The sequence below is a fragment of the Sinohyriopsis cumingii genome, chromosome 19, assembly GCF_028554795.1.
Source record: "Sinohyriopsis cumingii isolate HCF-2022 chromosome 19, ASM2855479v2, whole genome shotgun sequence".
In the NCBI taxonomy this organism is placed as follows: Eukaryota; Metazoa; Mollusca; class Bivalvia; order Unionida; family Unionidae; genus Sinohyriopsis; species Sinohyriopsis cumingii.
Window position 1 is genome coordinate 59,871,503 of NC_142979.1, and position 26,968 is coordinate 59,898,470.

Genomic DNA, 26,968 nt, shown 5'->3' on the forward strand with positions numbered 1-26,968 from the left:
AATATATGTAGCAAGTAAGCGAACATATTACTGTATAGAATGGTATGCGATCATACAATTCGAACTCTCATTAAATGGCTCGTAAAATTTGTTTATATTATTTTATTTAGCCAGGACGGTGTTGTGTCTGTTTACAATAAACAGGTGAGCATTTTAATCGGATGGATAATTAATGCACTGAATTATTGGTTAGTGAAGATACGGAACGAGAAAATTACCCAAACGCATTGGTTTGATAATGGACACCATTTGCTATGATTAATTTAATATTTATGGCTTTGGCACCCCATACTGCAGTAAGATGTTTCAAGCTGACATGCGCGAGGAACAACTGGCGTAACTACAGGCGTTTCATAGATGACACTGCAATTGTACCATTTTAAAAATTAAAGTTTTTAACGCCAAGCTTCCATATGCATTAGATATATTTAATTCTTGTATGACTATTTAGTAATTCATGCTATAATATTTCTATAATGGACTTTGAAATGTAGAATAGGCAAGAGGACACAGGTTTGAGTCCTACCATCAGTTCATCCCAGGTAATGTTTTGAAAAGTTCTATCTAAGATTTTTGTTTAATTTGTTGTACATTTTCCTCAGAGTTGCCTAATTAGTTATACCTTTTTGGACTTTTGCATATAATTTTTTTTAAACTGGGTGAAAACAGCTGGTCACTTTTTGGGGATTTTGTGTAACTGACGTTTACTACGAGTTCCCTTATGGAATTATATAGAATATCAAAAGTAATAAAAATCATGTCATACCGTACCCTTGTAGACTTTGTGAACACCCTGTCCAAACCACAGTCTTTATTTCCCCTTGAAACTTTGATATTATTGAGAATGCAGTATGTCCTCTTTTCAGTGCACATTGTTGCCATAAAAGTGCACCCTCTGGCCCTAAACGTGCACTCTGCCGGACTGAAAAGAACGCGGTCCCTTTTCAAGTTGAACCACTAAACTTTAGGTCGACTTTCTTTAAACAAATCGAGATTTAATTGATATCAATTGCTTCTTTACCACAACTGTACGATTCTAGAGTCTTAAACTAAGTAACAGAAAAGAGCGAAAAACAAGCAATTTTTTAATATTCAACAACTAATTTACTAGAATACTAGGTGAAAATTTAAAAAGAACTTATAGAATTGTAAATTAAATGCTAAATAGTCCAAAATAATAGAGTATTACGAATGAATTCCAGTGGGGCTCAGAATGAATTTTAATATTGAATGTGCTGATTTACCATTAACCTGGAATAGTGTTGATGTGCTAACTATCTTGATGATATAATCCAGAATATTTCTGAAGGAATTCACATAAACCAAAATAGTGATTAAGTCCGAAACTATTATTGAGCACTTTGTAATTCCAGTGAAAATTAATATTGATGACTTTAAAGACTGATGTTAATATATGAATGAGTAATTCTGTTTATCCCTACCTTTATATAATTTTTTTAATTTTTTAAAATATTTTTTTATATTCCCCGCAAACAGGCAATTCTTTTTTTGGACACACGTTTGTTCTGCTGTATAAAGGCTTCAAACAGCTAGATTTTGAGCTATTAAAGCGGGTTATAGGTACAAGAAGCAAGGAGGATAGCCTGAAGAAAGAAAACTCTAAAGATGTAGAAAAACAAAAGATAAAGAAGTGTGGAGTAGAAGATATTAAGAAACAGGAGTATTGTAAGAGTATAAGTATATAATAGGTTTACATATAAATCTTATAAAACTAGTTCCTGATGATTTGTAAAAAAAAAATATAACCATGCGATAATTCCAGGTTGTAGATACGTGAACTGATTTTCATATATATAACTAAAACATTTCAAACAATAGACAGAAAATGACTACTGTACAACTAAAATAATAAATGTGTGCCATTCAGTTTCAAAACATTCCAGTTTATTGTTTCTTTGGGCTAATTCCATCTCACAAGTGTAATATCGTTTAAAAAAATTAAACAAAGATAGGTATGAAGGTTTTCTTTCATTTCGCATATTATATTTGTATTTTTAGATATCAGCAATATAAAATTAATTACATTGCCCGCTTCTAACATACCGACAATTATTCCTGTAAATAAAAATTATTGGTGTTTCTAATCCACTGGCTTGAATCATTCCAAAACTACTTTACAATTGCACATTCCCAAAAAGGTGAATTAATGTTTCGGGTGAATCCATCAGGTGACTCTATGCAAAAAGGACATTTATTATTATTTGCTATTCCATTTGTTTCTAGAAAAGTGTTTGTTGCATGAACTCCATGCAGTAATTGATACTGAAACCAAATTAGTTTAGAAACTTTTGTAATTTCGTATGTTAAGGCAAAATGCATCGTCCAGTCCAATTGGTCTGGTAGATTAAGTTGCATTTCCATTTAATTAGTGCTTTAGTTTCTATTATTTCTATGTTTTTACCAAGATAATATAAATATTTCTGCAACCTTTCATAGTTTCAAGAAGAATTAAGGTCTTTTTTCCAATCCATGGTTTGTCCAAATTTCTGCTTGGGATTCCATAATGTATTAATATATGATTTCACGGAATTAAGGACCACTACATATAAGTAGAATTTTAGTTCCAACATTTTATATTTCATAAATTTTTGCCATGAAAGGAATTGTCAGTTACTCTGGACAATAACGTTTGTAAATAGTGTACCTGTTTCAAACCATTTTTTGCTACAAGAAAAAACAATAAAGACCCTCCACTTTAATATTTTCAATATCTAAAATTAAAAAAGTCTTTGGAAAAAACATTTAAGAGAATATGTTATAAGAAATAAAAACATAAAATCAAAATATATTATCGACATCTTCTGTATTCGTTTATAATATGATTGAAACCAAACTTGTTAGAATCATTCAAAAAATTAAAACAGTAAAACTTGAGTTTACTCCATTTTGTACTTTTGGTAAGAGTTCTTCTGACCCAGGATATTTTGAGAGAACAAATTAATTTTTTTAAAGTCAATCACTGCAAGTCTGCCATCTTCTTGATTTTTATTTATTACTTGTTTATCTTGTCAACTGACCATTTCCACTAGTACTTGTAGATGAAGCTTTAATTTTTTTAAAGAACCATTCTGGAGGATTTGGTAAACTTATTAATATGTAATTTAATTTTGATAAAGCAAGTGATTTTATCACAGTCATTTTCACATTGGGGTAGGAATCCTCTTCGGCCTGAATCACTAGAATTTTGGTGTCATTTAATTTACTATCATATGGCTTAAATCTGTAAAATAGATAATGCCTAATATTGTAAAGCTATCATCTATTCAGCATAACAATTTACTCTATGCACAAACTGCTGTTACTGTTGTTCATACTTTTCTCCATAATATTCTTATTGTCTCTACGTTTACATTAATGATGGAGGTTTTTGCGCAGAATTTTAATGTGTGCATTGTAGTTTTAAGAGATTTTTCAGATCCATCCAAACACAACGTTGTATCATCAGCATACTGAGATATTAGCAATTCATCTTCATCTATATTAACACCATTTATATGTTTATTCTTTTTAATAATTAATAAACAGTATCTCTGTACAGAGTAAAATAAAAAAGGCGAAAGGGGACCGCTTTGTCTGCATCCTCTCTATATATGAAACCAAGACATGTCCATTAATAGTTACACACGATTTTATGTTGTGATAAAATGTTTGAATCCATTTTATAACTGAATTACCGAAGTTGAAATTTTTTAGTTCGTAAATAAAAATCCCCCTTCCACAGAATCAAAAACTTTTTCGAAGTCAACCTGTAGTAGCATACCTGGTATGTTATGCTTTTCGGTGTAAAACATTACATCGTATACTGCTCTTATAATTTCACAAATATATATATATATATATATATATATATATATATATATATATATATATATATATATATATATATATATATATATATATACCAGCCATAAAACCAGTTTGATCATTATTAAATACGGTAACATTTTTAAATCCTGTTTGCAATACATGCTGAGGCCACTTTATAGGTAGTATTAGGAAGAGATATTGGTCTCAATTTGTTTTAGATAATTCTATTTTATCACCTTTAGAAATCTAAGTTGTTACGCCTTCCTTCTGAGTTGCTGAGAGACTATTTATTTCATAACCAAAATTAATTGACGTAACTAGAAAATATCCTAAATCATTCCAAAATAACTTAAATATTTCAGCAGAAAACCCATCAGAACCTGGACTATTACAATTTTTCATATCTTTAGGGCAGCTAAAGTTTCGGAAAAAGAAATGTTGCCCTCTAATTCTTGGCTCTGTTTTGCATTTAGTTTTGGAATATCAGAGTCACTAAGTATTGAATTGAGATCTATGTTCTTTACGTCTCTTGAGGCATAATAAACTTTCATAACTGAATTTTGTCCCTTGCAGTATTTCATTTTGTTTGGTAATGATAGTGTCGTCACTTTTTTACGATATCTTTCAAATATTTACTGAGATAGTTTCGGTTCTTTAAGTTGCAAACGTATTTCGTCATTTTTTTCACCCTCTTCAAGCCGTATAACTCTAGACCTAATCATATGACACTTAAGTTTTTCTTGACGCAGTTATTGTAATTCAGTTTTGTTGTTCACCTCACAAATTTGTATTGATTATCTCATTTTCATCTGACAAAAAATTAATCTCTTTAATTCGACCTATCTCTCTAGTCTCTTTCTGCATTTTTCTTAAAAGAAGAATAATATATTCTTTTTGCTCTAATCTCTATTAGAAGAACTTCAAAACATAATTGGTTATTTATCATAAATTGTATTTCAATATTTGGAATATCGCTGATATTGTGGACATAAATATCTGACAAATATTGTAATTTAATGTTTTTGATTTTATATTTCATTATTTGTCCTGTCATTAAGTAGTGAGTTATTGAACTTCCAAAACGATTTTCCTTTCTTGAAGTTCCTAATGTTCTACACTAATGTTAAGAGAGAATGATCTGTTATATACCGTGGTACAATATCCGCTGCTTCAATATATACAAGCAAGTTCTTCGAAACCAGGAAATATTCAAGCCTTGCTCTTTTGTTTCTCCCCTCCAAGTGTATTTATTGTTGGGTTTTTTCCACGAGTTTCTCTCCAGATATCAATGAGACGAAATTATTTTGTGATCTCCATGAGTTTCTCTCTTGATCTTGGGTTCTTCAGTCTGACATAATTATATGTATAATGTTGGTGATTCAAAACTGAATCAAAATCTTTAATGATTATCAAGTTTTCAGGAAAATAATTTAGGTCAGTTTTGAACTGTTGATTTTTTTTAGGAGAGTCTTAATTTAAATAAATATTTAATAACGTTGTGTTATTTTATATTTGTATATCTACAATAATCTTATTTCCATCTGTGTCTTGTCGTAATTTGCTACAACTCAAGACTGACTTGACAAATTGCTAAAATGACATTCATATCCCCACTGACTACGTGCATAATACTCTTCTTTTGTAGGAAATTAATACACTGAAAACTGTTTTTGTTTTTAAAAATATAAGACATCTCTCCTCTTAGATCAGTAATTCAAACCCTGACAATTCATGGATGCAATAAGTCCCAAAGTTAATTGGAAAAAATACTCTCGGCCTAGATATCTGAAAGTTACATCTTTTTTGAACATTTTACTCTCGGCATAAATATCTGTAAGTTACATCTAATTGGAACAAAATACTCTCGGCATGGATATCTAAAATTACATCTTTTGGGGGGGGGGAAATACACTCGGCATAAATATCTGAAAGTTACATCTTTTTTGAACAATTTACTATCGGCATAGATATCTGAAAGTTACATCTATTTGGAAAAATACACTCGGCATAGATGTCAAAAAGTTACATCTATTTGGAAAAATACACTCGGTATAGATGTCTGAAAGTTACATCTTTTTTTCAACAAAATACTCTCGGCATAGATATCTGAAAGTTACATCTAATTGGAACAAAATACTCTCGGCACGGATATCTGTAAGTTACATCTTTTTTTAAACAAATTACTCTCGGCATAGTTATCTGAAAGTTACATCTATTTGAAAAATACTCTCGGCATGGATATCTGTAAGTTACATCTAATTGGAACAAAATACTCTCGGCATAGATATCTGAAAGTTACATCTATTTGAAAAAATACTCTCGGCATGGATATCTGTAAGTTACATCTAATTGGAACAAAATACTCTAGGCATGGATATCTGTAAGTTACATCTAAATGGAAAAAAATACTCTCGGGCTAGATATCTGAAAATTACATCTTTTTTGAACATAATACTCGCGGCATAGACATCTGAAAGTTACATCTTTTTTGAACAAAATACTCTCGGCATAGATATCTGAAAGTTACATCTAATTGGAACAAAAGACTCTCGCATGGATATCTAAAATGACATCTTTTGGGGAAAAAATACACTCGGCATAGATATCTGAAAGTTACATATTTTTTGAACAAATTACTCTCTGCATAGATATCTGAAAGTTACATCTTTTTTGAACAAATTACTCTCGGATTAGATACCTGAAAGTTACATCTTTTTTGAACAAATTACTCTCGGCATAGGTATCTGAAAGTTACATCTATTTGGAACAAAATAACTCTCGGCATGGATATCTGTAAGTTACACCTTTTTTGAACAAAATACTCTCGGCATGGATATCTGAAAGTTACATCTATTTGAAAAAATACTCTCGGCTTGGATATTTGTAAGTTACACCTTTTTTGAACAAAATACTCTCGGCATGGATATCTGAAAGTTACATCTATTTGAAAAAATACTCTCGGCATGGGTATCTGTAAGTTACATCTAATTGGAACAAAATACTCTAGGCATGGATATCTGTAAGTTACATCTAACTGGAACAAAATACTCTAGGCATGGATATCTGTAATTTGATCTGTTTTTAACAAATTACTCTCGGCATGAATATCTGAAAGTTATATCTAATTGGAAATAATACTCTCGGCATAGATATCTGAAAGTTCATTACATCAAAAATTAATATAACTGTACATAAAATCATTAGATGCAAATATAATTTATTTTAAAAAGAAAGAAAAGAAGATAGAGAAGATACGGAGATAATAAGAAGAAGCACAAATACATAAAATATTTTACCTTCCTCTCTGTATTACAGAACCTATTGATAAATTAGAAATTTAAACATTTCTGTATTTACATTTCTTACAAATAGTTCCACATTTACTTTGAATGCTTTCGCCAAAATGAAAGCATGCAGAAGATTAGTCAAATTACACAGCAAGAATACTTAAATACATTCGCAACAAAAGAGAAAAGCTGCCTAGTGTCATAAACACGTTTGCATCAAAGAAAGCAAGCAATAAATTATACAAAGCACGTGGCATGCAAACAATATAAATTACTAATTTAATAATAATAATAATAATAATAATAATAATAAATATAATAAAAGGTTGTCAGTAATGCAAAGAGAAAAGCTCCACAGCAAAAGAAAGCAGGGAAAGGTCTTACCAAGCACGTGGCAAAAGCATGATAATACTATGACATGACAATACTACCGAAGATAAAATGGCAAGCTAACGGGTTAACATGTTTCACAATATGCTTACAGAATTGTCTCCTTTTTTCTCTAGAGAAAACAACAGGAAACATTGGGCCTGAATATAACATATTTACATTTAGTAATTTATTCATTTCCTAAGATGGATCACAGAGATATAATATTCATTTTAGCTACTTTGTTAATTTTTGTATCTTCCTCTATCTTGTTCGCAGCCAGTGCCTTGGATCTATACATAAACTTAATAGTTTCTTTGCAAAATATCTCATAGAGTGTATCTTCCAATTTTTTTAAAAATATTCTAAGAACAAAACCAATAATCAAAAGTAAAACAGATCTCATTCTGGAAGTAAAAAGGACTTTGTTTTATTAAATGGATTGCTATTTGATTAAATAGAGTGCTTTTCCAGAAGTAACATTTAAATAAAAACAATTTTTAAAAATATTCATATATATTTGCCGATACAAGGAAAAAGTCCATGGCTTATATCGTACACTGAAGTAGTATTGAATCTGTGACTTTTTAAGTTTGCTTGTCAAATATTAGACAACTCTCTCTGCCCATATGTCGTTGGCGTCCTTCCTTGTTTCCAGACACACATCTAGTTTTTCCCCTTATTCTTGTCTGAAGGTTCTCATCTATTCGCATGGCATAAGCTTCCTTAGCCAGCCTTCCTGTTTCTTTTTTCATAGGAACTGGCAGGTCAGTCACTATTCTCTTCCTGGACCCTTGTAAGCTTTTAGCACAGGACAAAACCAGTTCCCTATCTATCCAACAACTGAATTTTATTATAATGGGTACTAGACCAAGACCTTTAATAGTAGTTCTGTGTGCATTCACAAACTACATGTCATGTACTCTTTGCATGTTGATATCCAGTCTTTCTCTAGAACTTCCTTGACCACTTGATATATGTTGTCACTTAGGATCTTCTTGTCTCACCCGGTACAACAGAAGATTCTATTTTCTTTCTTATGTTTCCTTGAGAAGAATATTTCCCTCCAGATGTTTAGATGGCTTCTTTATCTATTCATCCAGGGTCTGCAGCTCTTGCTTACAATCGTTCTGCAATTTTGTCTCTCGCTCTCGTCTCTAATGTGTCTTTCACTGCTTCTTATATAATTCAGAATTGAAACTATTTTCATGTTCAAAGCCTGATAACTTTATTTTGCTTTCTTATTAAGTTCATCGAACATGTTCTGTAACAACAATTTATCAACGGATATTTCAGTTTCATGCACACATTCAGTACCAACATTAGACAAATCCACCAGATTTACCTGTGACACTTTCACCCCAGAATTTTTTTTCTCCAGATTCCTAGTTTTATGTGGTTTGTTTTCTACCGAACTGACATTCACAAAAACGGATATGGGGGGTACTCCTCAAATTAGGTTTGGATGCCATTTTCTTTTGAAGGTAAATAAGTTTATTAGTAAAACGTGGATGGGGGTTGTTAAAGGACTGCATATATAAACATTTCATTCCATTCACACTATAATACAATTTGTTGCAATAGTTTACCTCTACGAGTATAGCTCCCAAAATAAATATTAGTTACATTGTGGTCCAATAAGGCTATTCTCTTAAAAGATACCTCACCAAACAAAACTGCTTCCAGTCATGGCAAGACCGGAAGTCCTCGACCTTTATATAATAATCTAAGACACAATAATAGAATCAGGATGAATGCCATTTTCCCCATAAAATTCATAACCACAACACTTCTAGAATCTTCTATGGTTTAAAGGCCACATACATATGTTGACCTCCAAATAATAATAACCTTAATTTATAATCTAAACTCTTAGACGAGAATTAGCTATGTAATAGGATGTTTCTACATATAAAAATGACATTAGTCTGGTATGCCCGAACTCCTACCTTTAATTTTGGATAAAGGTCAATCACAGAATACAACTTAAATCTACATAACATATTGTCATGGATAAAGGTCAAAAACTATACAAATTAAGTACAGATAACATCATAAGGCAATATAGTTTTAGTAAAACGGATGGAATTCATGAATCTTTATTTGTTACATGGCAGAAGAATCACAAATACTAACAGGCGTACATTGCAATTACTAGCCAAACAGTTTTGTGAATAATTTGGTTTTATCCCGTTTCAAGTGCTTGCAATGGGAATCTTATGTAATGATCAGGGACGGCAGTGTTCTACTTGGCGTAATATACGCGTATTTCAGAGTTTCATGGATGCACCAATACTGATATAGGATAATCTGGCCGCCACCAAAGATTTATTAGTAAGAGAATATATTGGTAATCATATTTTCAGTTTTTTCTCCATTAATTGCACATTGTCAGGATTGTGCAGTATTTCTCCACACCGTACAGCTTCATACTGCACGACACGAGTGTCTAAAACTAGTATCGTGTGTTAGGAACTACTTTTTATCGCAAACAAGCCGTGTACGCTCACATAGCAGACGCCAGCTATTTTGATTTAGTAGATTTTATGTAGAAGAACTAAGCAAGCTGTTTGATCCATATGAAATTAGAGATGATAAAGTTCATGATATGGATGTGTTCACTCAGTCACAAAAGAAAATTTCAACGATGCGAACGGCTGAACGTGATATCAGCAGTGTCGAGCATCGGCTTTATGTCAACAAACATGAGATATGCAGTATTGAAAATATCATTCTGATCATTTAAGCATATATTTAGCAGAAACATTCATAACGATTCGCAAACTGAATGGTTCAGAATATGAACCGTATTTTCTAGAGTCTCTAAATATAGTGTAAATTAGTCCATGGGCTAGCCCGTCTCTCTCTCAGAAGCATCACATTTTACAAGTCATCCGAGTACTAAATTTAAAAACAAAAAAACTGAAGAAGGCTGGTTTCGGTAGAAAGGCAGGAGTGTCAGTGCCAAAAACCTAATTTGACTAAGAAGCCATATTTTCCGCTCAGGAAATGGGCTCTCGCACCCCAGCTGCTCGCAATTTTCTCCGTTTTACATGAGAAAATGTTTAGATTTATATTTCAAGTAAATACAGGTCATGTAACTGGGGTCCCTCCAACAAAGAGCATGCTCGTGATAAAGCAATAAAATATGATCTACAGCTGGTAAAAACAAAGACAATAAATATACTTACCTTTCTGTATCTGAATTTCCTAAAACTGTTCGTTCTTAGTTATTTCTGCTAATCAGAATTCCATTGGTTCCAGAAATGTATCCAAGGTGAGAAAGTATATTGCAATTTAGATTACGTTTCCAACAGAAATCACATTCCAAAGGAGAATTTACTGCACAGAAAAACGAAATTTCTCCATTCCAGACCAACTGGAAAAGTTGTTTCAGTGCACATTGATTCACAATATGACTAGATTTCAATTTTAAGTAGACCAAAATGAGATTTCTTTTTTGAAATGGTGACTGAGTGCGCTATACGCTACCAAATTCAAAGGTCGATGTGCGCATGAATATTATTACTGCGTATTTCTTTCATATTGTGTATTTATTTTGGAATCGAGTATAAATTCAATTACGTTGTTTCTTGTATTGTGTTATTTTTATTATTCAGCGTTAGGTAGAAGAGCAAAATGAGTATATAATTAAAAAAAGGTTACTGCATTTGTTGAGGAAATATAATTACCCTTTTTTTCTTCTGAATCTTACTGCACTATTAACGTCGTGCAGTATAGCTCAGAAAAAACGCGTTGACATTTTCCCATACAAATACAGCAACCTTTAAATATAATAAAACTTAGCTTTTCTAGCATGTAGAATTCCAGTTTATATCAAAACCAAACATATGAACAGCTATGATGCAACCGTTTAGCTGAAGGAAGAATATTGTACAATAATATTTAGAATCTATAAGGGAAGGCAATTTTCGCAGATATTTGTGTACGCTCTGAATAATGCTTTAAAGAAGGAGGTTAACATTTGTTATGTGCTCTACAGTTAAACGTTAGCACACGCAGAGACATTTGAATAGTCTCTTTATGACTTTATGTATGACATTGATTGGAGTCTCTCTCTCTCTCTCTCTCTCTCTCTCTCTCTCTATATATATATATATATATATATATATATATATATATATATATATATATATATATATATATATATATATATATATATGTGTGTGTGTGTGTGTGTGTGTGTGTGTGTGTGTGGTAAGGATAGAGAGTATATGTCTGTCATAATTGTAACAGTATATTCATGCTCCTATTTTTTTCCAGACCCTTGACCACAATTGGATCCATCCTGCTTACGCTTGGGTTTATTCTTCTGATCATCTGTCTGTTTGTCAGTCTCTACGCCTACTGCATCTACTTTGTTCGGGATTCCGAAGCTCAAACCACAGAACACGTTGTAAGTGAGTCAAAGATTGCCACGGAGTCGCGAAATTAACCGAGCACAAATAATAAAAACTCAAACGCAACACTCCGAAATCAAAATCATGCCTAGATTGTCTCTCAATACCATTCCTAGTATTTGGCACGCGTGTAGATAACAGCAAGAAGCAAAACCAACAAGTTTTGTCAAACTTAACGAACAGTTTTAATTATTAAAGTTATAAAGTGGAAATATAAGAAGAACTAACAGTTATGAATTGAATCCAGAAATAATCCATAAAAAGTTTTTATTTCATGTCCAAAAGAATAGAATGTTCCAAATGAATTTCAGATCTTCGAATGCATTGGTCTGCCAGCAGTCCTTGTGTATCAACATGACATTGTCCAGAACTCCTTTGATTAATGCACTGTAGTCAGAGAATGATATTTTAGTCCATTGAGCAGTTTCTAGTTTCAATGAATAATCCAAATAAATGTTTCCTCTCAAATATTATCTAAACACATCATAAAATAAGTCTGCAGACTGATGTTACAATAAGAACATAAGAAATAAGACTGACCAAAAATTGTCCAGATCTGTATAGAAGCAAAAGGGGTGAAAACACATTTTGTTCCTAGTAGAGACGTTACTTTTTGCAAGTATACCACATTGTAAAAGAACCCTCCTGACTAGTCCATCCAATGGAGAATTTTTTAAAAATTCTTCTAAGAACCTACATGATCCCACCATCCAGAGAAATTACCCAAAAGGCACCAGATTTTATTGTTAATATTATTATTAATGATCATAAACACCTACGTCAACAACTATTTATAGATCTAACGCAGTCTACACTCGTGATATTTTAAAATAGATGATCATTATAATTTGCAGTCATAAACAAATATTACACATAATATTGTTATGTATATTTAATTTGCAGTGGTTGCTTATTAGCTTTTTTATTTCATTATATGCTATTGTAATGTAACATTGCATTGTTACAAGCCAGGGGTCTTTACTTGACCGAGCGGTGTCAAACCCTGGCACGATTCCCGCTAGAAGTCACAAGTTTACCCCAAATTTCCAAAGACTTCCATACAACTTCAGTTGTAAATTAGAAAGCCGGACGTGTCCATTCTATACATAATTTTTAATCTAATCAATGAAAGACCACTTGTCTCACAACCTGCCAAATATCTATCAACCGCACATCTGCATGGTTTCTCTTCATTAGGTTTCCGTACCACCAGCAGTTCACGTCGTAGAAACTATACAACTAACCCATAACACAAGGAACTAGTTTAACCACACCACCTTAGGCCAGTCAAACTATGGATTCCAGGCACTTTTCGCCAGTACAACTGTATCACCTTTGTTACCATGGCGACTAAAACGATATCTGCCGAGTCCCTTCTTATTGATTCCATAGTGTAATTTCCCAGTTTCCTACCGTAAATACTGCACTGCATTCGTCACACTACCAATGTACACCACTATATTTTAGTATGGCCTTTATTATTCCATGGACACTCATTCGGTTTGGACCTGATTCCACTACTAGTGAATCATGGCATCATGGAAACTCACTAGCACTTTACTCCGTGACGTTTGCTCTTAGTAACTGGCTAATTATTCCGGGCAAAGGAATATCTCTATTCGCGCCGAATTCCAATAATCAGACAAGTAATCACAAAAATCTAAGAATTCCTTAAAACGGGGCGTTATAACTAAATGCGCATACTCCAAATTTATTACATTATGTTGAACTTAACCTTTGTCACGTTGTGTGAGAAAATTTGTTAACAATTCCTGCTCATGTTTATGAATGTCTTCTGATAGAATTCGTAATTCAGAGTACTTTGGGTAATGTCAATACGTGTTATATAATATTACGACTTCAGACTGATTCTTAAACAAAGAAAATATCTGTCCGTGAATTAGCCATTGCGTTAACTTCAAAATTACTTTTACTTCCTTTGAAGATTTTGCCGCGGTGCAAGAAACTCTGTTGTTTGCAATTAACAGTGATGTCACCGGTCGGCTTAGGCTTGGAGGCCGGAAACCCAACATTGTAACACCTCAGTGAAACCTCCGCAGATCGTTTTCAAAGAGACCACCGGTATCCAATCAGAACTAAGATAATCGAATTTTGGGTGGGTTTCTCACGCAGCCAGATATTATTCTGCTTAATCCATTGTGAAAGAGCCAGTGCACGTCTGGACATTGGCGAAAGCAGATCATAGGGAAATTAGTGAGACTTGACTGCGCTCCGAGTACCGAAGTTTTGCGCTTGTTAAAAAGGACGGGAAGTTAGTTCTAGGAACTTCGGACGAGATTGGAACAAATACTTCTGAGGTAAGATATCTTCGCCCGAATCTGTCTCACTTCCTAGCTAGGTGTCGTAAGATTTATACGTTATTATGTGCATTTAATTTAGTAGAAATTTAATCTTCCATGTATAGCTGAATTATCAACATGTCGTAATGTAGTATATAGCGAATTAGTAATATTCAAGAGTAATGTATGTAGTTGTTAGGATAAAAAAAACGAAGTCGATGGTGTAATCTGCTACGATGTTGCATCGTGGTGCAGAACTGATTTTAATAGTGAGTAGTTAGACCTTGTACTTGTTTGTATTTGAATTTATAGTTGTGGATTGTGCAGAGTTAGACATTGTTGATCGTGTGCATGTATAATTAGCCATTTATATTTGTATGTGTCTCTTAATATTTGTAAGGTAGAAAATGCGTAGGAATATGGTCGATGTTAATAGTTTGCTATATAGAGAATTAGGGATGTGTATGTTTATATAGAAGTCGTGATATTCTTGTTGTTATATCCTTTGTTATAGAATGTTCGTTGGTGGAATATTTAGATGTGAGTGTATAAGTTGGTCTAATGATTTAATTGCCATTATGCTGATGGAAGATCTGTGAGAGTGTTAATTCTCGTGTGTTCGAAAAAGGAGGCACCATTGTATGTACCTTATAATCCACAGGAACCTAACCGGGTGGGAACGGATGTCACCCGAATAATAGAGAGAAAACGTGGAGAGCACGTAGAGATAGGCAGTTGTGCGAGGAAGGAGGGCTGGAGACGGAAACGAGGGTACCGGAAGTACCGACAAGGAGGACCGAGAGCACGGAAACGAGGGTACCGGAAGTACCAACAAGGAGAACCGGGAAAGGAATACAAGGCGGAAGTTACAAATTAGTAACATAGAAGGGACACTGGAAGGAAACCCTCTCACCTTTAATTTCGCGGGATGAAATAATTTTCAGTTTGGATAGGTCGTGGGGTTGATTTGAAGCAGTTGCATTGAAAATTGTCCTGTAATTGTGGAATACTGTGATATAATTTATTAAATTGTTATACCTTTCACCTTATTAATTTTATATTTGAACATCTAGACCGTCGGCTTTGCTGACTGGGGGCTCGGAGCTATTTAACTTTAAATTGTCCGTCCTTCTCCGGGGTTAGTAATAATTCCAGAGGGGGTCATGTGGCAAACTTGTCCAAAATAAGCTTTTTTCTTTCTACTTAACCTGAATTATTGATTTTTTATTTCTGTAAACAGTTAATACATAGATAAATATTCTCAATGTGTGTGGGTTTAATATCAGATCATTATTGATAGATGTTAACATGTTTTTTGGAGTCTGTGTTTAATTTATTGGGATTCCCCTGGCTTACCTGACATAGTCCAGGTTCTGTATTATAATTTTAGTAGCAGACTTTCTAATTATAATTTTTTTGTTGTAAATTCATTGTCCCTAGCTTAATTTCAGCACCAGGTCAACTTGGGATTTTAATCACATGACAGGAAAGCTATTTAAGTTTCAACAATTTAATAAACGCTAATAATGGTAAATGTTAACGGTACCATATGCATGAACGAATCAAGAAAGAATTGTAACTTTACAGTCTAAACTCTGTTTTTATTAAATTAGTCCAAACGAATTTATCGCACCTAAAATACTTCGTTTACTTAAATGTAGATGACGTCTGTGGTTCAATGTAAAATTAAAAAGTACATAAAATAATCACTGCAAACGATTATTGTATTTCTCAGGAAAGAGTACATTCAGAAACAAATTGAGTTATTAAACACACGAAAAATGATACCACTCGGATGTGTTTCCCTTTGAATATAGTATTGTTATAGTCCAGAATGCACTAATACTTTGACACATAAACACTTTCAGCGTTGGATTTCATTTTGATTCCACCAAAGTTTATTCAGAGCTTTTTTTTAAGGACTTGTGTCAGCAATTCTCAGATTATTTTGGGATTTAATTCGCAGTACCCTAAGTCATTTTTATTTGCTAAATTGTACAAATCGTGATGCTTTTCTGTTACTTGTTTTAAGAGAGTAGACTCGTAACAATTATATATATATATATATATATATATATATATATATATATATATATATATATATATATATATATATATATATATATATATATATATATATATATAATCATTTACCAAGAGTTAAATAGATATAGACAAACATATAATAGTAGAAATAATTAGATTTTAGCTTATGATCATAAATTGCATACCACTTTTATTAATGGAAGCCTTTAACACTAGGCGTTTTTTAATTTTAAAGTCGAGGAAAAAAATATTAGTTACTGCGTAAGTGTGCTTGATTTTGGGAAGTGGGAAACTTATTTATGTCTGCATACTGTAGATTTTTATGTTTAGTTGAAATACGGAACAGAAACGAACATTCGGATGTACTCGTTAGTATACATGTACCACATATAATACCTCATGACGTTATGTATATCGATATTTTTTGTAACTCCTGGTATGTGATTTGTCTAATTTTTAAAAAAAAAATTTAATCATGGCTATAATGCATAAAGAGTATCTTTAGTTAAATTTTTTATACTTGACTGGGGTATCATAAGAGCATAGTAGTTACTTAGGGTTTGTAAATATATGCTTAAGTATGTGTTGAGAATTATTAATAATGATCTTAATAATAGGGCTTAATGGCGCATATGGCTTAATTTATCAGTGACTGATTGGATTTCGATGTTTGTTGACTAAATCTGTAACTTCCCATTGGTTTGGCTATGTCACATGAATAGGCCAAGTCGACGCAAAATGAGTAGTGTTACTTGTGAAGTTGTCATGTCGGGTCTGTTGCGAAATACAGTCGAAGTAGTCGGTGCATATAAGGAGAGGATTAAGCAGACAGTTTATTTCCGATTTTGGAGTCATTCTCATTTCTTGTGCTAGTGTTGTAAGTCTGCAGAGGTTTTTTTATGTTGTACATATATATTGTATGAGAGCAAAAACATTTGTTTGGACTTTTCAGTGGAATCAGAAATTGTTCATTGTTTAGACCATATTTTTATGTAACTGTCATAAATTATTGAAAGGAATTCTGGACAACGCCATTTTGATAACGTCATGGGTCTCGGAGGACCAGTACATTTCCGGTTTTTAAATTTTTAAGGAGCTTTTTTTTGTGTGGTGTGTCAAGGGCAAGATACAGCCTGGCGGATCCCATCCCTCTCCAAATTGGATGGTCACAGCCGATATCCACTGATATAATGTGGCACGCCCTGGCCCTGAGCACATGGTCTTTGAGCATACGGTATGAAGATTAGCGCTGGAAAAAAAACTGATGACAAACAACACCAATGGCATCAGTGCAGTGCATAAATAAAGGTCAGTGGACAGAAGCTGGAAAGAGTCACAAGTTTCAAGTACATGGGATCAGTTATCACAGATGAGGACTCTAAACCAGAACTACTTTGCAGGTTTGCCCAGACAACAGCAGCAATAACAAGGTTGAGACCAATATGGAAAGATACCAACATTGCTTTTGGTTCCAAGAAAAGGCTGATGCGCTCAATTGTCATAGCCATCTTTCTGTATGCTTGTGAAACATGGACGCTCACATCAGATCTACAAAGAAGGATTTAAACCTTCGAAATGAGATGCTACTTCAAGATCTTGGGCATCTCATACATTGACCATGTAACCAACGAAGATGTCCACAACAGGATCCAACGAGCCATTGGATCCTACGAAGACCTCTTGACCACTGTAAATATGCCAAACTGAAGTTGTACGGTCATGTCTCAAGATCATCTGGACTAGCAAAAACAATCTTGCAAAGCACAGTGCGAGGGTGCCAAAGAAGAGACAGACAGAAAAGAGGTGGGAAGACAACATTAAGGAGTGGACATGCATGGGATTTGGAGATTCCCAAAGGGCAGTTGAGAACAAGGAAAGATGGAGAGAATTGGTTGTAAAGTCAGCTGTGGTGCCCCAACAACCTCTTGTGTTAAGGGATTGATGATGATGATGATGATGAAGGAGTTTTTCATTCATTTAGGATTTTCATAGACCTTTACAACGATTAGTTTGGATTCACTTCATCATGATGTAATTTCCTCTCACATTTTCATTTATAACTGATAATTAAATTGTTTGTAAAGTTTTACAAAACTTGTTGGTTTCGCTTTTTTCTGTTACTTAGTTTGATCATAGGGTCGTAACAACGTGATGAATAAAGCCACTGCTAGTAAGTCGTCTGACTCTACGGATATCCTCGTTTTGAAACGTAATTCATGCTATTTAAGCGGTTAATTTTGTATTCAGTGATCGATAGCATATTCTTTTACACCACTAGATCTGGTAGATTTTGCATTCAATTTTCAGAAAGCATGCTTAAATTGAAGGTGAGCTTTCTTGATATTTTGATCAGAATTCAGCTTATGTTGGTAGTAGTGTGATCTGAGTTGCAGTTTAATATATATATATATATATATATATATATATATATATATATATATATATATATATATATATATATATATATATATATATATATATATATATAAGCAATTAACAAAACCGTAAATGATCGATGAACCCAGCTGTATTTCAAAGTATTTTCACTAAATGCAGCAATTCAGTTTCGTCAGCAACAAAAATATAGATTGGTTCTTTGTCATTTGAATGTAATCTAACATTATTGCTCATTCTAAACCAAATTTTTGAAACTTGTCCAGCAATTTCAATAATTTCAATCTTTATAAGGCCTGAAATAGATCCGTGTCATACATATCAGATGAAATTAGCACCCATACAAGATTCATCAAATGTGCAACATCAATTCATTTTACCATATATATTTAATGTTACAAGGCATGCTTATCTATGCACTTTTATAGTACGAGGTTTTGTATTATTTATATTCTTATATTTTGAAATTTTATAAGCAAGATAGATCACATACTCGACATTGTGAATTGTTTAATCAACTCCGACAACTTTGATTGATGTTATGTCCTCACTATCTACTCATTTGATACAGTTGTGATGAGAGTAATATCAATATATACCATATGGCCTTTCCTATGGATAGTTCCGATATCGAACGATAAGCTCCGACGACTTAGTTTCGGTTGCTGCGGCTCACAAGCTATCGTGAAAATGGCAGATTCAGTAGCTACAGATTCAATGGTCAATATTATCTTCCATATTTCTGACACTTTTGTGCCTGACTGCAAAGTTCTTTCAGATCGTATGCTATTGAGGGGATTGAACAAACAACACAAAGATATATTCATGAAATTAGGATTTTAGATAGCGAAAATCAGGTCAGAGTTGCAGCACCTTGCTTACGATCTACGAAGAAGAACGAACATCCTGACAAACTTGAAGAAGACGTTTTGCTAGAAGAGGACAAAATAACAAAATCTTTTTTGTTCTTGCAAAGTTATGCATACTTATTAATTATCATAATTTATATTATGGCTTCATTTAAAAAAAATAAAGTAAAGTTTTCGTTATGTATTTTCACCCGTTACATTTATATCGTACATACATAATCGTTATATAAGAATGAAACGTGCTTTTTTATCTAGCACTACAGACACGTTGACAGAGGATATATTTGCATCCGCTTGTACCTTTGTTCGCTAATTAGTATGACTCGTTTCATCTTCATTAATGTTATAACATTTTACAGGTGTTATAAAATCCCTAATTTGCAATAGATAAGTTTTATTCGAGTCAGCACGAGAAAAATTTAAAATAAATGGAAAGACATAGCTTGTTGATATTTATAGCTTTGCGCCTAATAAAGAAAACATAATATTTTATTAAGTTCACCTCTTCATAAAGTTAAAATGTTTGTTTAAAAAAAACTGTATTCAAAATAATTAAATTTAACATTTCTAAATAATTGATGTTAAAATCCAATTTTGCAATTTTAGATATGAATAGGATTAAGGTCAGTAAAGAATTTAAAATATATGGTGGTGTTTTGTCAAATTGGCATCAGTTACAGGTAAATGTGCAATTTTGAAAATTTTCATAAAATTAGCACTGAAGAAGCATGATGTAGGATTCCAATATTCCAATTTAGATTTTTAAAAATAAAAACAAGGTAACAAAAAACAAAAGTTAACATGTAAGCACACATTATCTTTATTACATGTAAAAGTATGACTCATATATGATATTCAATTCGAACATAAGCATACGCTTAACATAAAATTGTATTCAACATTATCACAAGCACAAGAAACAATGTAATAATCTTAAAACAGATTTTCTTATTCAAATATGAAATATGATTATAAATAATGTATCGCTTACAATGCAGACGTTTTGTTTCCATGCTGGTCTTTGGTCTGGGAAAATTTAACAAAATTCGTCTTGAATCCGTTCATAACATTAACAATCTGCATCACACATTTTCAGAAGCACAACAAATAATATTATTTAAAAACGGATTTGTATATTTATATATGAAATAGGATTATAAATAATGCATCACTTCCAGGGCACATTTTTCCATGCTGGTGTTTGGTTTGGGAAATTATTTTAGATCGTTCATAATGATGAAAATCTGCATCGCATGTGCCCGAAGCACAATGCTGAACCATTTTTCTGATAAATTTTCACTGACTTTCTGCGTAATATTTCATATCCCTTTGTAACGAATAAAGAAAGGAATCAAGCGTAGTCTTTTGTTTTTAACCAAATGTGGCGGATAGCAACACGTAACTACGCAGTGAAATCGGTGCCTAGTTTTGATTGGTCAGTGTACCTAGTTTGATTGACAGTTCGGAACAATCCATTGGGCGGAGCAATTCAATATTTATCGGAATCGCATCTCAGCAAGAATAATAAGAAGTTCTGAGGATCGCAAGTGAACAAAACTTGTATTTGTTTTAGCGTAATTAATTCTAAGGAGCTTGATATAGTGCGTGATGTTTTGTAATCAAAATGTTAATTTGATATAATGACATGGTTTCCATGAAATTGTATGAACCCATTATACTTACATGAAACGTCACATATATAGATCAGGGTATATAGTTAATATGTTCTGAATGTACATTACCTGATTGCTCCACTGGACTTGTTGTTCTAGCTGAGAAGACTTGAAAGCACGTATCGTAAGCCAGAATAAGAACATCCACACGAAATATCAGCCAATACACACTCAGTATCATAAAGTATAGCTAAACTCGAAAACTTTAATTTGTCTGTACAACAGCATTCCTGTATAAAACTGCAGCTTGGAATGTGTGATTCTCTAACATCTGACTGTCTCACAAGTCTTCCTAGATGCTTACGTTTCCTAAAAACGTTAACAGTAGCATTACACAGACTATTTGAGCATACAATTTTATTTGCAGATAATCATCGACAAAGAGGCTGCAGACGGAGACGTAATCCCTACCTATGCCGTCATAGACAAGAAGTCTCAAGGCAGCATGTTGAAAAATGGCAAGCCTGGAAGCACATGGCCAAAGAAGCACGTTTCCATGGCAGCTGATGTGAATCATGTGGGGGAAATATTAACTGCTGGCCAGACAGGAGGTACATACATCGCTAGCAGTGATAACCATATGTACGTAGACCCTGCCTACCCCAAACAGACAACATTGACTAGTAAGGCCAGCTCGGATTACTCTGTCCCTAGATCAGCACAGGTAAATCTAGTAGATTCCAAACGTTACCAACAGTCTTCATACAGAACAGAACCACAAAGCCCAACCCCATACAGTTCTCTCAGAAGCAAACCACCATCTGGCAAGCCGCAGCAGGGATCCATGTACCAATCAACACCCTCTAGTCAAAGTCAGCTAGGTCACGGGTATCAGCAAGCGCAATCTTCTGTTCATCCGGGGCAAATGTTTCAAACTGAGCAAGGTCACACGGGACAAATGTATCAATCAGGTTACATATTCCACTTAGGACAAAAACCGCAGGGATATGTGTACCAGTCAGCACCAAGTCCTAGTCAGCACATTCAGAGATACCAAGATGAGAGTCAGACAGTTCAAGATATGTCCTACCAAACATCGGTAAAAGCACAACCACAGCTTTCTCAGTTTCCTTTTCGCCGTCACTCTGACGATGACTATGACAATGTTGGAGGCATGATGCCCATAATGCAACAGCAATCTTACCATCCGCAAGCTTATCAGACTTTCCATGCTCAGTGGAAAGAACATACAAACCCAATATATGACGAAACTCCGCCGCCACAACCACTTGTATATCCTTCTGCCAGGCGGCCGATGACGTTTGAACAAATGTCTTCCTCCAAAGTCAGTATTTATGATAACGTTCTAATGGGATTGAAGCAAGAAGTAGATTGACATTTTAGGTCAGAATATGATGCCCAGAAGACCACCTTTTTATGGAATTTTTTTCATTTCGTTATTTACGTTACGTAGCTGAATATCTGTTTATGAATGTATCACACTAGCTTATGAAGGATCAGTGAGAAGAGGAGAGTAAATCAGATATTTGTATTTTAGATAGAAGACTAAAATTGCATTGTCTTCGGGGTGCCTTCAGTAAATTTTGTAGTTGCAAAATACTCATGCTTAAAAGCTCAACAGCCGCATATTTCGAGGAGGGGGCAGACAAGGATCAGTAACCTCTAATCCTGCCATTTCCCGGAAATTGATGAGATCATTTCCTTCTGCTGGAAAACATGTTCGGATAGTAGTTTTAGTTGAGCAAAGAGCTTTTCTGTGTATTTATGATTAGAAAATTGAGAGAAACATGCTGATGTGGTTGAGCACATACAGTTGGTGGCACAGTGTGTGCAGATATTGTAATTCTTGAGGGCAACAAACACCACAGCCATTGCTCAATTTAAAGAGCTTTTCCATAGTTTCGAAGTAGAGAAGAAATGTGTACATATATATGCATCTGTGAGCAATTTAAATGATGGGTGCGAATGCTACAGCAAACGGATTTCATTTACAATTCATTTTGGAAAGAAGACATATTTTCCTTGATGTTGTATGCCAATTTACGAAATTGGAATCAATTAAACCTTAAGAGATGGAAGTAAATAATTTTCTTGGCTGAAAGGAACATTCAGACGCGTCAACTTCTTTTAATTTCGAGTAGAAAAGTATTCTACAGGATCAGAATATTGAAGTTAAAAAGGTCTTCAGAATCATTTCCTATTCTGTCTGAACATTTTGTCTAATCTGTTATAATCTACTCTTTATAACAATTCCAAAAACAAATTTCATGCCGAAACTTGTTTTATATAGTTTGCATCTTTTGAGGTACTTTTTACCAATAACATCATCATGCTTTTGAAAATACCTTAATTACTATGTATAGTTTTAGAATATTTCAACATTGTATATACTTTAATAGCTTATAACAGAACCTTACCACGAGAAAATTGCGAATTGGCGTTCAGACAGTTAGTTTGAGGTACCCATTTAGCATTGTTAAAACAATTCAATTAGCAATGTATTTTATTTATAACAGGGCATGAGTAGACGTTATGGTGATATTGAGATGTAAATAAAACATCGTTCCAGTCATCCTATCCTGTAACGATGGCTCACGTGTATGCCAGTTCATGCTTGCCTCTTGTTTTGCCCATTCTGTAAAGTTGGCATACCAGTAAGCCAGGTCTTGTGAGCAACATATTTTGCCCATTCTGTAAAGTTGGCATACCAGTAAGCTAGGTCTTGTGAGCCACATATTTTGCCCATTCTATAAAGTTGGCATACCAGTAAGCCAGGTCATGTGTGAAACTTGCATCGCCCCTTTTGTCACTTGACTCACCTGCACGCCAAGTCACGTCAGCCTCTTTTCCTGTCCTACCTCTATACTAGGTCATGTTAGTCTCTTGTTTTATCTTGCGTTCGTTATGCCCCAATATCATGCAGTTTGTAAAAGCCACAGTACTGTGCACACGTTGTACGATAACTATCGTAGCACGTAGGCTTTCCAGTTTCTACGATTTTGAAGATTTAACCATTGTTGTCCATACTAAATCAGAAGTAAGAAATCTTAACAAATTCGTCCAAAAAATGCATCAACAATTTTGACGAACTGAAACTGAAATTGTCTTAGATGCCATGATCGTTACAGTTGTTGAAAATATTAGGTATATCTGCTGACCAGTGTCACTAATATATAAATGTCTCTGCTAACGTCAGCTGTGATTTAAATGGAAACAGGTACATACGATAGAAGTGAAACAGGGTTTTTAAAAAGTTGTTAGGTTATTTTTATCAATCCACGTGTTCTTTAGAAATCCAAGTACCATCCGAGCAGCCTACCATGTCATCATATAATCAGTAATAAAAACAAGTCATTTTATAAGCAAATGTGTAAAACCTATCAACAGAAACTGATGACATGTTGATAAAGTGTGTCTACTCTGTTTTTTGATGAACAATGACAGACCATAGCTAGGACAAGTTGAGTTTTGCACTTAAACGCAGGTTTTAACAAACGTTAATATGCAAGTATAATGTTGTTGTTATTATTATTATTATTATTATTATTATTTGTTTAGTGAAGTACGTACATATATACTTCATTGTGGTATATTCAAATATATATTACAAACTGCGTTCTTAAGGACTGTGTTAGAGTCGTTTTTGATATGATTTGTGCAGGTTTTATGATACTAGTGTTGTGGAATGTGTATTCTCACTGGAGCATATACATCTCCAGGAAACAAATAGATTCGCCATTACAGCTGCCAGAAGCAAATACATTCACCATTACAGCTTCTGGAAGCAAATATATTCACCACTACAGCTGCCGGAAGCAAATGTATTCACCAGTACATCTGCCAGAAATCTAAGTAAATACCTATCCTTGTTGTCAAACTTTTCACAACCGTGTTCTCATCAGTACTCATAGAATTTGTTCTTATTGGTGTGCGAAGAATACATGCTAATATCATCTTGTTTCTTTGTTTCAATGTATTTAAAAAAAGAGAAAACTAAGTCAGGGTATTTAAAACCATAAAATTGTAGGAAAAAACTTATCAAAATTATAACTGCAATGATGGACACCTGTTGGTTTACCCATATCTACTTTTTGTGTGATATTGGTCTCTCCATATATGCAGCTCTTGCTGTACACTCGCCTTGAACACACCCTTTTGTTACTTCTTTGCATGCACAGTTGTAATACATTGTTAATAGTTTGGTACCTACCAATCAAGCCTATTATCATTAGGTTTATACTTATGGGATGTTCGCAGAGGAAGAGAGGGCCTTTTGATTGCTTGTATGAAAATGAACCATATAAGTTATTTAGACTGTTCTTATTGATGTTGTCAGTATATCAGCTTCAAGCATGGCTATTGGCGAACCAGCTGTTGATACGAAAACATTGTTGTTGTTCTTCTTGCCCTAATGTCAACATTGTTATTGAGTCGACGGCTGACCCGATCTCCAAAGCATTAGTAGACAAGAACAAAGATGGCTGACATTGCTGAGTGAATTGTTGCTTTTGGAATAACTCTAGGTGTTAGGGTGACAATACGCTGGAATTTCCAAGAACGAGTATTTAGCGTGTTTGGCAAAAATTCCGAAACGGGTCGTCCTTTCAGCACCATTCATATATCATGGTCATCGCACGGTTTTAACGTTGCCGTAATAAACACGGATTCTAGCAGAATGCTTTATTTATTGTGGAATTGCTTTAATCGGCACACCTGTTGTAAAAAAAATTAATATAGGTACTCCATATTGTCCTGTTAACTATTTCGCAATTGTAGGTCTCTGTGTTTAGCATTTCCATTTCATGTGCTTTGACGACAAATATACATAGCAACGTGTTGCACAAGAACAAACCGTGACACTCCTCCAAATTCAGATTCATTCATGATCATTCCCATTTTAAACAGCTTGTTTACCTGTGCGATTTTCTGGCAATAGCTTATCTTAAACATTGAAATTGCATGTCCCGCTTGAGCCCACACGTTTGCACTTTTTGAAAACCCTTTTTTATGTTTGGTACATGCTTGATGCATTTAGTAAAGGCTGATATAAAACTAAACATCATACACGGTTTGCAAATGATCATTACACGGGAATGAACCGAAGATTTAGAATCTTTTAAGAGTGCCTTCGGAATTTTCTCACGCATCATAAGGTTTATAGTCCCTATATTATAACCCATTGCACAACGTACCTTTAATACACGTATCATGAACCATCCTCGCCTATGTTTAACTACAATATTACTGCTAAATAAAGATCATACAGCTGTCTCCCTGCTTCAGTAACGGACATTAATCAGCTCTAGGACCAGCCCATGTGAAGAAAGCATGGTGCAGATCCTAGTCTTTCTAAACATCAGTTGTTGATGTTGATATTTTTACATTTTGCAGTGTTCCAAATAAAGTTTATAAGATAATTTCAGTATTAAATAAACGCTCTCCAAAGCAGCTTTGTTGTTTTTTCTAGGTACATACTATTTCATTGCCGTTAAATTTCAAAGTATACCCCAAAAAGGGAGAAACAAAAAGAAAATAATGTAAAGTGTGTTGTTGTTGTAGTTGTTGTAGGGTTTAACGCCATTGTTCAGCACAAGGATAGGCCATACATGGCGGCCAGTATTAAGGGTGGAAGAAGAACCCGGGAAAACCCCAGAAAGAACCACCCACCCACGAGAAGCTACTTGCAAGCTTTCTCACATACCCACATTAGCCGAATCCGAGACTCGAACCAACGCAGAAGGAGATGAGATGGCAGTGATCCGTAACGGAGAGCGCTTTAGACCACTCGGCCACTCGGGGCCCCTTGTAATGTGTGTATGT

At 34.0% G+C, this 26,968-nt stretch overlaps 1 protein-coding gene across 1 annotated transcript in view; it reads left to right on the top strand.

The window, feature by feature from the left end:
- Window positions 1-26,596, top strand: part of LOC149775791 (uncharacterized) — a 72,960-nt gene extending 46,364 nt beyond the window's left edge. The window contains exons 2-3 of the mRNA XM_089944092.1: window positions 11,769-11,901; window positions 21,555-26,596. Of these exons, the coding sequence (XP_089800218.1) occupies window positions 11,769-11,901; window positions 21,555-22,523 (1,102 nt within the window). The 3' untranslated portion in view covers window positions 22,524-26,596. The remainder of the gene's footprint in view (window positions 1-11,768; window positions 11,902-21,554) is intronic.
- Window positions 26,597-26,968: the final 372 nt, after the last annotated feature.